This window comes from Microtus oregoni, unplaced genomic scaffold (assembly GCF_018167655.1).
Source record: "Microtus oregoni isolate MIOR12 unplaced genomic scaffold, Mior012 000036F_ref0000092, whole genome shotgun sequence".
NCBI lineage: Eukaryota > Metazoa > Chordata > Mammalia > Rodentia > Cricetidae > Microtus > Microtus oregoni.
The window spans coordinates 19,410,377-19,427,104 of record NW_024543095.1 but is presented as its reverse complement, the minus strand read 5'-3'; the positions used below and the strand labels follow the sequence as shown (position 1 = coordinate 19,427,104).

At 39.0% G+C, this 16,728-nt stretch overlaps 1 protein-coding gene across 5 annotated transcripts in view; it reads right to left on the bottom strand.

Annotated features, from left to right (window-relative positions):
• Positions 1-835: 835 nt before the first annotated feature.
• Foxn2 (forkhead box N2) overlaps positions 836-16,728 on the bottom strand; it is a 48,257-nt gene continuing 32,364 nt past the window's right edge. For all 5 annotated transcript variants that reach the window (XM_041631241.1, XM_041631237.1, XM_041631239.1 and 2 more), the window contains 3 exons: positions 13,837-13,901; positions 7,032-7,100; positions 836-4,893 (listed from right to left, as the gene is read on the bottom strand). In XM_041631241.1, coding sequence (XP_041487175.1) covers positions 4,385-4,893; positions 7,032-7,100; positions 13,837-13,901 — 643 coding nt within the window. In that variant the 3' untranslated portion in view covers positions 836-4,384. The remainder of the gene's footprint in view (positions 4,894-7,031; positions 7,101-13,836; positions 13,902-16,728) is intronic.

The window sequence follows — 16,728 nt, the reverse complement described above, 5'->3', positions numbered from 1 at the left end:
GGTCTTGCAAAGGGATCTGACAAGGCTGGTATCACCAAGGGGAGCAATTCCCATGATTCCTCCTGCTCTGAGGGCAGCTTTAGGGCTATGACTCCCATTTGGGGGTGATCTGGCTTGTCAGGCTTGGTGAGAGTACCTGGCCATGAAGATGTTTGTCAAGCAGAACTAAGAGCAATGGGGAGGGGGCAGTAAATAAAGAACCAGAGAAGAGCAAAATGGAATTGGTCAGGCTAATGATGGGCACCTTTCATGTCCATCATGGCTGTACATGTATCTTGAGATATTCCTTCCAATTCTTCTGGTTTTTACCTAGAAGTACAAACCTGATCATACAATAACCTTATTTTAAATTTCCTGAATAATGTCCATTATTAATATTGCATTTCAAAGTGGCTATAAACCATTTTGAATTTCTCAAGTTTCCCCACATCCTCATACAAGCGTCAGTTTTCTCTCTCTCATATATATATATATATATATATATATATATATATATATACTGTTATATATATATATATATATATATATATATATAAAATCCCACAGTAACACACACAGTAGTGACAACAACCCTATAATCTCACAGTAACACAGCCGCTGCAGGGCTACGAGACCCTGCCAAAACAAACAAATAACTCAAGGGTTGGTGACATCGCAAAAAACTGAACCTGAGTTCAAGCCCCCAAACCCAAAGTGGAATGAGAAAACCAACTCTCCAAAGTTGTCCTGTCTTCTATATATGCACACACTCATGTAAAAATTAAAATATTTTAAAAACACTTGAAATGGAAAGCTTCGACTACTCCACCCCACAAATAAAAGAACAAAGCACAAAAATGTTACAAAATGGCATTTACTCTGCAACTTTATCATAATGAATTGCATCTCTTTGGTAAAAATAAACTTTATAAACATTTTAAGAGTCAGAGATTAGATACAAAAACTAAACATTTGTAAGTTGTTTTACTATGAGCAAAGAGTGGCAACTGAGAAGAGGTTCAATTGTGGCTGGTCATCTATTGGCAGTTAAATTCAGAAGTTTTTATGCTACATCAGAAACAAGGAAACAATTTAATTAAACAAATTTCTTTACTCAAAAAGTATTCTTATATTTTGTTTAAAAATAAATAAGTTACAATGAATTGGCAATTATACATTTTGTACACTATATGATGGCAACATAATACTTTAAAATTAAGCACTTTGTTTAATAAAAAAAAGTACAATTTTGAAAACAAGTTTGACAATGGCACTGGCAGTTAGATGCAAAGAATATTCTTGAAAAAATGGCAGGTATAACATTAAAATACTCTATTGTGTCTTTCAATAAATATTTGACTACATCATTAACACATTGGAGTAAACTTTAATCAAAACTTACACATTTCAAAGTAAGAAAGAAAAAAACCCTATGACACATATGTAAACTAGAAAGCCTCAGAAGTTGCTTTAGAAAATGCTATGGTTTTTGAAGGGTGTTAAGTAGTCTTCTATTTGGGGTAATAGTTTGGAGGCTTTGGGGAGCACTCCCACCTGCAGCCTGAGTTGCTATAAAAGGCCTCCCAGTCTACAAACATACAGACATTGCCTTAACACTTGCTCTGGCTTTGAACTGGCTAACGTGTGTATTAACTGACCATCTAGTAGGAACCCTTTACAAATGCCTCAAACAGTGGAAAAAATAGAGATGCTCAACTTTACAATATACAAAGGAATCTAATAAGTCATGCTGGCTCCAAGAACAGGCAAGGGTCCCAGGTGGAAAGGGGTGCCGCACCCCTTGCTTTTCTACTGATCTAGGCAACGTTTTCATTTTGAATTAAAAAGCAAAAGATCAACTAATTTAGTAATATATTGCACAAACGAATTTCAAAGATGTATTCAAGAAACACGGATTCTCTTGGCAATGTGGAAAATAAAGATAACAGTGCCAAGACACAGCTTTTACTAGGGATCCATTAAAACTGAAACGGTTGCAACAAAATTCTTATTCTGATATAAGACAAAGTATACCTTAGCAAAAACAAGTTTAACAACGTGGATGTTGTCCCTGGTTTCTAGGTTATGTTTATTACATGAAGTGTGTTAACTGTGGGAATTTCCAGTCCATGAGGTTTGGAATGACTTCCTTAAATGGAAGCTTCCCACTATGTCTCCAAGCAGGAGCGCGATCCCCGAGAACATCACAAGGGGCCAGAATGAAGAAGGCTCTCCCCTTGAGATGGATGCCCGGACACAGCAGCACATGGAGAATGAAACACTGAATTCCACACGAGAACTAAGTGCAAACTGTTAGGAAATGCTGCTGTTGGTGCGCAGGCAGTTATCATCTTTGCTAATGGCTACAGCTTTAAAGAAGAGTCCACTGAAGAGGCAAAGAAAAGAATTTCAGCTACTGCCTAACAGGCATTTTGACGAGGTCTCTTTGAGCAAAGAGCAATTCTCTCCTCCTACTTCAGGTCATTTCCTCTACTTACAGAAGAGCTAACAGACAGGAACTTGAAGAAACACTTGTAGAGAATTTCAGAACAGATCCTGGACACTGTGTGAGCCCTGTCCAGAAGGCCATGGTGATTCACTTCAAAATACTGTGCTACTCAACTGAGCTTTGTAGCTGCTTTATGACTGACACCATGGCAAAGCATACTTTCAGTTGGTACTGTATTCACTGTCTGCAGTAAAAGACTATCTTCACATAGCTGGTTTTTGGCGAAATAACATTAATGAGTTATAGGAAGATTTAAAATTCCTCATCCTGCATTATCAATAAAAGAAAAATGTCAATATTTTAGTAGCACCCATTCCATTAATACAGCTATCCATATTTAATTATAACTAACATGGAAACAAGAGTGTATTAATGCTGTTAAAGCTGAAAGTATGGTCAGTTAAGAAACATGCTTTAGTTTTTCTTCTCATTTGACAGTTTTGCCCAAATAAAATTTATAAGTAAAAATGAAATATTTGTCTTTAAAAAAAATCCAAGAAATGCTTTGTAGTCATAAAAACATTTCAAAGCAGGAAACTAACCTGAGCCTGTATGTGTGTGCATACAGCAAGTGTATCTATGCCTATAAATTAGAAAAATGCAAAGAAGGTCACTGCCTGGGATGCAGGGTGCATCATGAAATAAGACTAAACTTTCTCAAAGTTTCTCCCACCACTGTAAAAAAATATATTTGTGAGCTACAGTATTAGTATCCCTGTTCTGAATACTATAGTCAAACTGTGATATGAAAACTGTCTCATATAGGCAGTTTTGTTGCAATACGTAAAATATCTTGGCCAATGCCGTTTGGAATAGTAATATAAAATATTTTATCATGGATTAATGGCACATAGAGGTATTACATTGCCTCTTAAAAAGTTCTGTATAGATCTAATTTTTATACCTATTTTGAAATCCCTGAAGATGTTTATCTCTACAGTTTCCTATCAAATGTTTTAAGTCTATTCATTACACATATAACTTTAATTTATACAAAGCTTAGAAAGTTTTGTCCTCAATGACCTACTTTTACTTAAGATGTTACAACATGTCTTCCCAATATTTCATCACACTATGTTTAGAAAACAAATGCAAGGTTCTCTTTTAAAGTGTGTAAAGGTGTATGTTATCCCATGATACACTCTGACTGTATCCTCTCACTGGACAATTTTTACTTAACAAAGACAGCTAGTAGCGAAAACTCAAACAACACTTGCAAAGTACTCTGGGAAAGGGTAAAGGCCCCAGGGATGCTGTGCATTAACTGTGAGGTAAGAACATTTCAAAGATATTGCAGTAGGAATTCCCATCTGGAGATGAGCCACACCCCTACAAACCAGAGAACCTTCTAGGCATCTAGGATCGTTTTCATTTATGTTTGGCCATGCTCATGCTGCAACAAAGAATAACTTAAAACAGTAAGACAGAAGGTGTGCATTTCACCTCTGGATTATGTCAGGAGAGGAGCATGTGAGAAAGATGCCAGCCTGTGCTTAGCTACATGAGTAACTACAGTTGACTATACAATGGGAACAAAAATGAAAATACTGAGCTATCAATTCTTGTATTTGACCAATTAACAAAAGAGATTGATTTTTTTCCCCTTACAAGTTTAAGACAGAGGCTGAGAATTTTCTTATACAAAATTTTCCAAATCTGGGAGACAGTTATTCACAGAAATTCTTTGGGAACTCTTATATCAGATTTACAATTAGTCATGATCCTAAGAGCAACTGTTTAATTGAACAAAACAAAAAATGAAAAACAACCAAAAAAATATTTAGAAAGAAACAAGTGGCACTCCTCCCTACCCTCAAGCTAAGAAGTCCGCTATGGCTCTGATATCCCTTGTGAAGAGTTAAGTAGAAGAGTATTGCCACACTTTAGTAAGTATTCCTACTTCTTCCGGTGTTTCTGACTCTGTGCCTTCGCAGTACTTATGAGGGAACCAAGGCAGGTTCGGATTCCAGCAAGGTGGAGCAGCGACCCCGCTGCTTCTTTGAGTTCCTCGTCAATTTCTTGACATGACTGTTTCCTCTTCTTTTTGCCTGGCTGTCCTTCGGGAGCACTGTCTTCATGAGCTTGTGGTGCATAGCCGCTGTCTCCCAGACGATCGTCCTCATCATCAGCATCCGTGTCCTCATCACTGTGGAAGCCCTCGCTGCCATCACTTCCCACATGGCTACTCTTCGGGATGAATTCATACACCTCATCCACAGAAGACAGGGAAGACATGCTCGCCCTGGATGCGCAGCGCTGAGCTGCCATGCTACTGGCACTGTAATTGTGGTCTGCTTTCGGGTCGATGCTGGCGGCTGGAGGATGGCTCTCCTGCAGCCGCGCAGCGCCGGGGGCACTGAGTGCACTGCTGTAACCCCTCTTCTTCTGCAGTGATGGCTTCTCACCTGTGGGAAACAGGACTTTATCAACAAGTCAGAGGTATCTGATTGCAAAAGCAGACCCCCAAACTCTCACTTTTGAGTAATAAGAGCTTGGAATCTGTAGTTTTGTGGCATTTTCCCCATAATTCAATTTCTAGATCTGAAACATTTAAAAACCATTTGAAAGATGGCCTGTCCTTTTGGTGGAACATAAAAGTTACTTTGTACTATTTGCAAAGAATGTCTCAGTACCACTGCTTGACAATTTCCCTGCGGGTATTTACACTGTTCCAAGTTTGTACTAGTACAAGTAATGCTGCAGCAAGGATATGTACTGGATCTCTCTCTCTCTCTCTCTCTGAGGCGTAAGAATTGTTAAGTGCTGAGTGAAAAGGTATTTTAAATTCAAGTATGCTCAAATTACTCCTGGGTGGCCGTAACAATAAACAGTGTATGAAAAACACCTACTTACATACTCCATTAGCAATCATTTACATTTTTATTTCCTAAATTAAAGGCAGTATCTTTTTTTTTTTTAATTTTTTTTTATTTTTCGAGACAGGGTTTTTCCGTAGCTTTTGGTTCCTGTCCTGGAACTAGCTCTTGTAGACCAGGCTGGCCTTGAACTCACAGAGATCCGCCTGCCTCTGCCTCCCTAGTGCTGGGATTAAAGGCGTGCGCCACCACCGCCCGGCTAAAGGCAGTATCTTAAACTTACTTTACATCTCCCCATATTTCTTCTTTTGAGAGCCACTTTCACATATTTTGCTGACTTTTCTGCTCTCTTGTTCTTACTAAACCAAACAAATCCAGTAAGAAACAAATAAAATTAAAATTAAAAAAATAAAAGCAAAATACTGCTCGTGGACATAAGACCTACAACTGGGATAAACAGCTTCCCCTTCCAGCAGGTGTCAACTGTAAGCAGCTTCTCGGTTGGGGGCCCTGTGCCCCTCCCCCTTAGTGCGGGCACTCTGTGCAGTCACATGCTGCCAGTCTCTGCCCAGTCTCTCTAAGTTCATGTCCGTATCAGTGCTGTTGTCCTAAAGACACTGCCTTTCCAATAGCTCTGGCTCAATCTCTCTGCTTCCTCTTCCCACAGATCCCGAGACCGAGTCCCTGACTAGTGTGGCAGCTGTGGGACCTGTCTGCTTATTTCTTACTTGTTAGACCCTTTACAGACATGATATTAATCTTATATCTATTATACATCGTTTAAAAATTCTCCCAGTATTCTGCATTGCTTCTCTTAGCTTTTGTGGTGCTTAGGGCCAACTTGCTCAGGCCTTGCACTTGTTCGGCAAGCCTTCTAAACACACACTCAAGTCCCCAGCCTCCCAGCTAGTCTCTCATTTCTCAGTTTGGACACAGGTCTTACACATCCCAGGCTGGTCTGGAACTTGCTATCTAGCCAAGGGGGATCCTAAATTCCTGGTTCCTGGTCTTTTTGCCTCACATCCCAGGTGCTGAGATTACAGAAGTACGGCACCAATCAAAGAACTTTAATTAAATTTTTCATCATTTTCTCATGGTCTTTGCAATTGTACCTTAACACTTTTCCTACTCCAAACTCTAAATATCCTTTTAAAAATTATTTTGTGGAGCGTGGAGGTCATGGGAGAGTGTAGAAGGGGAGAGGGGAATAGAGAAAAATGTATAGCTCAGCTGAATCCAATAAAAGCAACTATTTTGTGTATATGTACATGCACCCGGGACTGTGCATGGATGTCAGAGGACAGCCCGAGAATCAACTCTCCCTTCTACCACACAGGTCCCAGGACTGAACAAAGGATAAGGGTGGATGGCAGGCACGCTTACCCACAGAGCCCCCCACCAACCCAAATGATAAACACCCCTAACCACAGTGTGCTCACAGCTTTCGTCTTTATCCTTAGCCCCTCAAGGTTACCTTCTGGAAAGCATTTCTGCCTCCTCCATTTATTCATCAACACAAAAATCTCCCACAGCATTAACTTAATTTTTTCAAATGATTATATAAATAGAAATACAATACAACAGGAACTGAGTCATTCAGATGAATACACAATTTAGTGGAAAAAAGTAAATTCTGCTATGACATTAGCCATCTTGAATTTTAAACCATTAGTTTGAAAAGGCATTTATAAAATTTATTTTAATAAAAGAAAAGAGTGATTGCTTACATTCTAAAATCTCTTGTTCTATTGAAGTATTTAAAAGTATCATTGCAGTGGCAGCATCAATATCAGATTCTGAAAATAGAAAAGAGTGGTCGCATTAATGTCAAAAATGTCAGCATTAGGACTTAGGTGGCCTGGAGTCATGACATACACCTTCAAACCCAGCATTTAGGAAGCAGAAGATTGTTTTGAGTTCAAAACCAACCTGGGGCTGGGAAAATGGCTCAGCTGTTAAAGGCTAGGCTCACAGCTGAAACCAAAACAATTCTTATTGATAATTTCTGAAAGAGTATTTTATGTGTATTAGTGTTTTGCCTACATGTATATCTGTGCAACATGGTTTGCCTGATGCCTGCAGAGGCTGTTCAAGGCCATCAGATCTCCTGTTTTTTTATCTTGTGTTTGTGTGTGGGGGGTATTTTTTGAGACAGAGTATATCATTGGTCTGGAATTTTCCAAGTAGGTTAGCCTAATTGGTAAGGCAGCCCCAGTAATCCCGCCTCCCTAGAACCTGAACTACAAATGCCTGGCTTTTGCACATGGGTTCTGGGGCTTTGGACTGCGTTCTCTCTTCTCTTCCAGCACTACACATTTTGCCTCTGTGTTTGGAAACAGGACCTCACTATATCACATAGACTCGCCTAAGAATCCTGTCCTCTGCCTCTGGATTTTAAGGTCTATGCCTCTACACAGGGTTTACAGAATGACCTCAAGCTGGGTATTCTAACAGGGACACAAGAATCATGAATTCCAGACTAGCCTGGGATACAATGTGAAATCTTGTCTCAAAACTACATAGCTAGGTCCTCGGGACAGCTCAGAAGGTAAAGGTGCTTGTGGCTAAGTCTAACTATCTGAGTTGCATCACGGGGGCCCACGTGGTAAGGCGAGAAGCAACTCCTGCAAGCTGTCCTCTGACCATTCCCACGAATACACCACAAACAAATAAATGTGGTAACCAGAAGGTTCTACTTCAGATAAGGTAAGTACCAGGTGAGCACATCTGTAGATGTGAGGCTTTCTTCCTCTTGGTGATACTTGTCCAAATAGTTACTTGAAAAACAAATAAAATGGTGCAAGCAGTGATTATAAACCTTAGCTTAAAAGACAAACTTAACACAAGATCTAGAGATGAAGTTTTCATCAATTATATCTCACATTATATGTTTACATTAGAGACTTCTAATTTCCTTACTTTAACTTAGATACTGACTTGTTTACTCCCCATCATGACTGCAAACTCTTAGGGTTTGCTACTGCAATTTTGGTGTGAAGTGCTTTGACAAACAGGCTGGCTCTAAACTAGTGTTTCTCCAGCCTCGACTTTCTGGGTACTGGGGATAAAGGCATGAACCATCAGACCTGGCCTATATTACCACCTTGGGTTTTAATAATAAGTTCACATATATCTCCCATGTCAGGTACTAGAGTACCTGCCTGTAATTTTAGCAATCCAAAGGTAGAAAAGATGAGTTCTAGGTCAGCCTGGCCACACAAAAGACCTTATCTCAAAAAAATAAACAGAGAGAGGGGTTCCCTAAAAGTCAGGTGGAGTTTGTACTCCAGCCATGGGCCTCTGGAACGCAAGTGTGTGCATCCTTAATATTTAGTAAGCACCCAGGATTACTGTGGAAACTGCAGAAAATAATCAGAATACAGTGTAGTCTCCATTCTGCTATTCTTTCAATAAGTTGAATGCCCTACTGTGAGCCTAACATTATTCCACACTGAAAATATAGCAGAAGAAATAAACTGTCACTTCTCAAAAATTATAGAGACAATGAAAACATGATGGCAGTGGTAAGTATGAGGGAGAAAAAATAAAGCAGGTAATGGTTGAGGAAGAGTTCAGGGAGGTTGAGGAACGTCCTAAGGGAATACACAGAACGTGAACTGGATAGGCCACTCGTCATAACAGAGAAGCTGGGCAAACAGAGCTCTCCAATTCTTGCCTCTTGAGACTTGAGACTGCTGTAGAAGTCTTACAGCTAGTGGTTACCCGACCACTGGGGTGTGGCCTCTTATACTATATATGCGGATGTAGAGCATGCGTCTGGCCTCTTTTCTGGCCTCTGTTCAGGTTGTATGGTTCATTTTCTGATCTCCATTCAAACAGAGGATTCTGATTTGTAAGTCTACCCCTAATTCTGAGCTAGTGTGGGATTTCTTTTAAGCGTCCATCCACATGAGACAATTTGATAGAGTTCATGCTTTTGAAAAAAAAAATACAGCTACAACATATTATCGTCCTGTGAACTGGGAAAAAGGCAAGCAGTTTTCCAAGTAAGTGTTCCCGACTCGTGGAGAATAGCTAACTGAGTGGAGGGTGGGCTGGATTTCACCCCCTTGTGCCCAGACCCGTGTCCTGGCACAAGTCACAACGTAGCAGGGTTACTAGTCCATAAATAGTTTTTCACTTGTTCCCAATTTTGTTAAAAAGGAGGGTGGGGGGAGTGAGAGACTCTAACAAGGAAAATCACAGGGATTTTATCATCCACAATTCAGACGCCTAAAACGCTTCTCATTTAAAGTTAGTGTGTATTTGTATTCTTTGTAAAAAAGATTTTTATTTATGTATGCACATGTGTGCAATGGTGCCTGCTGAGGCCAAAAGAGGTTGTTGGATCCTTAGAGCTGTAGTTTCAGGTGACTATGAGCCAGCCATTTGACTTGGGTGATAGAAACAGGTCCTTGCAAAAGCAGCAAGAACTCTTAAAAAAAAAAAAAAAGGCTTCCTGCCATACTTGGTAATTAACTCTGAACCAATTTAATTTCAATATTAAAAATCCAAACCATTATAGGATTCAAGAATATAATTAACAGGGATTTGCCCAAAGTAGAATCTTGAACTTCTTTTAACCAACAAAAATCCTCTTGGTAGCAACTACAATTTTTATTTGTGATATAACTAATCAGCTTTGGTGTTAAAATTAAACAGAATGGATGCCCATATTTGCTAATGATCACAATCAAAAATCCTTTACAATAGTGCATTTTTTCCTTCAGAGTGCTTACACTAGTTTTGAAAAGCAGCAACACCTTTAGTCACATCATACAGCAGCATGTCTAGCTCGTTTGTAAACCACAATTTGACATTCAAATCACTCACAGTCAAGACACACTACAGATGTTGTAACTGGGTCAAATAGAGATCCATCAGAACAGTTCACTTCCTTCCTCTACACCTCCCCCTTTTTAAAAACAGTCTTACTCTACAGCCCAAGCTAACTTCAATTTTTCAGCAATCCTGCCTCAGCCTTCCAACTAAGGAGATTACAAGTATGAGCCACTTTGCCTGGCCACACGGTTACCTTCTACCTTTTGACTTATGCTTTCTTAGTCTTTGTTGTTTGTTTTTCGAGACAGGGTTTCTCTGTGCAGTCCTGGCCATCCTGGAACTAGCTGTGTAAGCCAGGTTGGTCTTTAACTCAAGAGATCCATCAGCTTCTGCCTCCCAAGTCCTGGGATTTTATTTTATTTTTTTTTAAAGATTTATTTATTTATTATGTATACAACATTCATTTCATGTATGCTTGCATGCCAGAAGAGGGCACCAGATCGCACCATAGATGGCTGTGAGCCACCATGTGGTTGCCGGGAATTGAACTCAGGACCTCTGGAAGAGCAGTCAGTACTCTTAACCTCTGAGCCATCTCTCCAGCCCGTCCTGGGATTTTATAAGCATGAACCACCATCGCCGCCAGGCTTTCTTCCTTCCTTCCTTAGAAAAGCCTTTCTGCTTGAAAGTCAACCTTCAGCTAATCTACTTCTTTCTTTTCTCTTCCTCTTTTTCAGAGGTGTGTTGCTGGGGATCAGACCCAGGGCTCTTTCCCTACAAAGCAAATATGCTACTACTAAGCAATGCCTCTGGAAAAATGTTTCTGGAAGCAGGTTGGCTAGAGTGTTACCTCTGCAAATCTCAAGGCTCTTAGGGCACAGTGTAGGAACTCAATTACTTGTGATGAATGTTTGATCTACTTGGTTATTTTTCAAACATCTCCAGAAAAAATTTAAGGGAAGGAGGGGGAATTTTTCTCATTTATAAATATGCCCTAACCAGCTGAATTGAAATATGAACTTTCGTAAACTTTTAAACATTATGTTTTGCCTCTTAAAATTCAGAACTTTGTGTTCAAGTCCAGAACAGGCCTAGAACTGTTTTAATCTAGACTATCAACCCTTCCCACCTAGCTCATGGCTGGGGGAATAGGTCTCATACCCCTAAGCAAGGGCTAAAAGAAAGTCATTGAGGTGAGATGTCATAGGAAAGGACAGAAACACAGGATGGAACAAGGTGAAATATTTCCATAGGAAGAAACCAAATTTGGAAGGAGTGAAACAAGAGCAAGAAGAGATTCTAAGAAAGCCCAGAATTCACAAAACCCAGTATGTTTCAGAACCTGGATGGAGTGATTTTGAGGGTAAGACCCAGAAGTCGGATATAAAGATAGAAGTGTCTCAGCAATGCCTGCAGGTGAAGAGACCCCTTCTACCTACCCATGCAGGTAACAGGGAGCAGAGGGTCATCAGAAATAGATTCCCATCCACTAAATTTCTTGGCAAGGTTTCTCTGAAGCTTCTCCCTCCCTTATTTTTACAGGATGCACAATGCTCCAAAGCTCATCTTTACAAGCTTCAAAGAGCCAAACATCTGACAGCCGAAAGGCTCTACTGTGAGATTTTTCATTTCTGAAGGACATAGAAGCATTTTAAGACTTGAAATAACAACACTACAAAAACTCAAGTATGCTAATCTATCTACTAATTATGAGCAGGAAAGAATTCCACCGCTGAAAGACATTCCCGAGTGTGGAGCTTGCCAGCTGAGGCTCTAACCCTCAGCACTTGCAGACAAGAACAATAAACATAGAAAAGAATTCCCTTAATTCTGAAGCTGCTAGAGGAAAGATTAAGGCAAACACTTGGAGATACAAGCATAGGTAAGGTCTTTCTGAAGAGACTCCAGTCACAAAGGAAGGAAGACCAACAATCGACAAATGAGAACTCTCGAAATTAAACAGCATCTCTCTGCATAGCAGATAAGGCAATTGACTCTGAGTGAAGAAGACAGCCTACAGGGTGAAAGAGTTGTTTTCCCAGTCACACAAGACAGAGAATTCATTCCTAGTATATCCAAAAAACTAAAACAAAACAAAACAAACAAACAAAAAAAGTAACGAACAACCAAATCAAAAACTGAGCCACAGACGGCTGGGAATCCAGTTCACAGCTACAGTAGTTGCCTAGCACAAATGAAGCCCTGATTTGATCCTCAGCGCAATATAAACTTGGCATGGTGCATGCCTCTCACTCTAGTACTTTGGAGGTGGAAGGAGAAAGATCAGAAGTTCAAAGTCATCCTTAACTACATAGCAAATTAAAAGGCCAGCTGAGCTATATGAAACCCTATTTAACACAAACAAACAAAGAAACTGGGAGATTCCATCTTGCCAACGTCAGAGCGGCTGTGAAAACAAGTGACAACAAATGCTGGTGGGCACGGAGAAAGCATAACCATTATTTACTGTTGGTTAAGAGTATCAACTCCTGCAGCTACTCTGGAAATCAGTGTGGAAATTTCCAAAAGACTAAAGACAGAAACTGCTATGACCTAGCTATTACACTCCTGGGTATATACCCACAGGCCTCCACGCTTTACTACTGAGAAACGTGTACATCTATGTTCATGCCTGCTGTATTCGCAAAGGCAAAGAGATACGATCAGCTAGATGTCTACCAGCATGAATGGCTAATGAAAATATTAGTGGTGCATATACAACTCAGCAGAGAAGGAAAATACAATTACACAACTTGAGGAAATGGATGGAAGTGGAAACACTGCAGGAATCCAGGCTGAGAAAGATGACAGAGCATGTTTACTCCCATACACAGAGCTTAGCTTCGTATTTTCACATATGTGTCTCTGTGAGTGCAGACGCTGGACACTGGTACGGGATCCATGGGAAGGGGGTAATAAACACAAGTGATCCTGACATAAAAAGTGGATGAGCAGGGCGTGGTGGCAACAATTCCAAAACTTGGGAGGCAGAAGCTGTTGGGTCTTAATGAGTTTGAGGCTAGCCTGGTCTATATAGAGTTCCAGGCCAGCCAGAGCGAGCCAAAGTGAGGAAGGAAAGAAGGAAGGAAGAAGGGAAGAAGGGAGGGAAGGAGAAAGGGAAAGAGAGAAGGGGGAACACTGAGGATGGAAGAGTTTAGGTGGGAATGGGGACCAAGGCGGATAGAATGTTGGTAAGGGAAGATTAACCCCAAACAACTAAAGTATAAAAAAATGCCATAAAAATTAAGTGTGTGTGTGTGTGTGTGTGTGTGTAACTTCCTTTAAAAGAAGTCAACTTATTAGTCTAAGTTAAAGTTTTTCAGATATAACCTATAAAAATATTTGGAACTGCATCCTAATCTAAGGGATGGTGAAATTCTTTAACAACTGTAACAAGTATTTTATAATTTACAAACCAGGAGGCAAAAACCAAAGGAGTAACATGCAGGTCTCTGCGCAGCTAACTCTACTACTACGTGACATTCTGTCTCAAAATATTATTGATAGTTTCTTTTCAACTATTTCATAAATGTAAAGTTACAATGGGACACATAATAATACACAGAAGTAACTCCAATGATATTACTAAGAAATTAAGTTCTACTTTCAAGAAAAAATATAAAGAAGTAACATAAAGATAAATGAAGAGGAAGATAAAATGTCTATACATCATGAGTTACTAAAAAACAAGTACATATACATTACACCAAATGTTGGTAAATGATGACTTTGGATGATTTTCATACATACCTTTAAGAGTTTGCACTTGACTTTGCTTGAGAACAGAGCTCAAGTAGTGAGGTGATAAAGAACCACTAAAAAACAGGGAGGAAGACAGATGTGCTTACTTGCTTCTACAGAACCAAGTCACAGGCACAACTAGAATGCACCACAAAACCACAACAGTCAAGTTCTCCTTGTTCTCTTTGCTTATAGCACTCAGTTCAGAAAGAGCTGCTGAAGTGCACAGGGTCAGGACTAAAAACAGTTACTCTGTTACTGTTAAACAATTATCTCTTAATTTCTTCAAAAACAGAAACAATTACATTTCTCATATAGTATTTTTGTACCGGTTACATAATAATATATTTTAAATGCCCTGAACAATAAATATAAGAATTCAGTACTAACACATTTTAAAATTTGATATAATACTAATAGTTTAACACTAAGAATTTATCAAAACAAGTACTTAAGAAAAATTCTATATAATAATGACACAAAGTTAAGTTTCCAGGGTGTTTTTTAGTGCAAAAAGTAAAATTTTTTTTTTTGGGGGGGCTCTATTTGTGATAGTAGAGAAAAATATTTTTAACATATACCTTATTCTTTCTCCCAGACTTACAAATTGTAGAAGGGTCACACAAAAATGTGTCGGAAGGAAATCAGCAAAATGGAACAAAATGTTTTCATTTCATTGAAGTTTTAAAGTCAACAATTGATAACTCTCATGCTCTTATTTACTCTTTAAAAAAAAAAACCTTGCAAAATTACTTTTCACACCTAAAGCTACGAAAAGCAAAGATCTAAACGTGAGTCCATGATGATACATGAGAGGTGACTTGTGCCTCCACGCTGCCCTTGGTCAAGAGGACAGTGAAGTGGGTCACATTTGCCAACATTACAGACAGTTCCTTTAGCTCTAAATTACTACTTAAATAGAACATATCATAAGCACCAGTATTACCTAAGAATTTAAATGAATTACAATGGGAAATTCTGAATTTGTTGCAGTAAGATTTTAATTTTCTCCCTAGGTATGTATTTGAAAATTAATAACCTTTCAGACTTTTGAAAATAAATTAAGCATCAAAGACTACCTCCTAAGATTTATCTTAATAAGGCAAACTGCAATACAAATAAATATAGATCATAGAATTATAAGATTCTTTAAGGTTTCCTTAGAAAGAAGATTTAAAATCAGATTTGGAGAGATAATATAATGTCCAGATTTAACAAAATGAGAAAAACTAAAGCCAGGGGAAGCTGTAAGGAAATACATTATAACAACGTTTTCCAGAAAACAACAACATAAAAACCTGCAAAGCACTATTTTACTTGACAAACATTTAAAATTTCAAACTTCAGTTTTTAAATATGAAGTATTTTGGAGGAGAATCATCAACTTCAAGCAGACAGGAGGGCAAGCATGATCCCACAGCACTCCGATGAGCTCAGACACTTGCACATTTTGTTCCCAGTGCAGAACTAACTGGAAATATTTGGGAAGGATTAGGAGGTCTGTCCTTCTTGGAGTAGATGTGTACTTGTTTAAATTTCAAAAGTTCATTCCAAGCCCAGTCTTTCTCTCTCTGCCTGCTGCCTGTGGATAAGGATGTAAAGATCTCGGCTACTGCTCCAGTGCCACGCTTCCTGCCATGATAATGGACTAATCCTCAGAAACTAGAAGCCCCCAATTAAATGTTTTCTTTTATAAGAGTTGCCTTGGTCATGGTGTCTCTTCACAGCAATGGATCACTAAAACAACATGAGACACATTTCACCAAGATGAAACAAAGCAAAACAAAATAAATAGGAAAAAGAAACTTTAAATGGTGTATCAAAAATGCTATGATTATAAACTTTGAATCATCTTATTTTAAAAATTTAAATATGCATTTAATTTAAGTCATTATCAGCATGCAAACAATTTAAATGAGTCTTTTTTTGTAACTGAAGTCATATAATTTATTTAGCTTACTTATATTGCACTGACTTTATTTCTGAGAACTTATATTCAACCATCTAGCATTTTTTTTAAAGATTTATTTATTTATTTTGTGCACAGTGTTCTGTCTGCATGTGTGCCTGCAAGCCAGAAGAGGGCACCAGATTTCATTACAGATGGTTGTGAGCCACTATGTGGTTGCTGGGAGTTGAACTCAGGACCTCTGGAAGAACAATCAGTGCTCTTAACCTCTGAGCCATCTCTCCAGCCCCAACCATCTAGCATTTTATTGTTGTGGGAGAATTGTGCATACAGGCATTCCACCATGCCAATAAGGTCATCTTGAATCAAAGTACAGAGTCAGCAATTGACTGACTGGGATTAGCCATAGATTTCTTGGAGGACTGAAGGGTCTGCTAGAGAGGACAGGAAGAGAGAAGAGAGGATTTTCAAGGAATTTCCGAAGGAAAGAGGGTCAATCAACTGGCTCTGATCTGTCTTTAGATTTATCAGGTCTTTAACTAAATTGTGAATCCTGAGTTTTTATTATACTGGAATATACTGGGTGTCTCTCTGTCTCACCAGCCAGCTCCCAAATAACAACACTTATTTCATAATTAACAATAACTTATTAATTATGAAAGTTCAGCCAATAGCCTAGGCTTGTCTCTAACCAGTTTGTATAACTTAACCCACTTCTATTTATCTACACGCCGCCACGTGGCTCACGGCTTTTACCTCTCCTCCTCCTGACATCCAGCTGGTGACTCCCTCTTTCTTTCCAGAGCACTCTGTCTGAAAATCTTGCCTATACCTCCTTCCTAGCTATTGGCTGTTTTTTTTTTTTTAAATAAATTTAACCAACCACAGTGGCCTCTTTACACAGTGCAATCAAATAACTCACAACATTTCATTTCCTAGAAAAAAAGAAATTAACCAAGAGGAAAATACCTTAGGTTAATGTGACCTGTAAA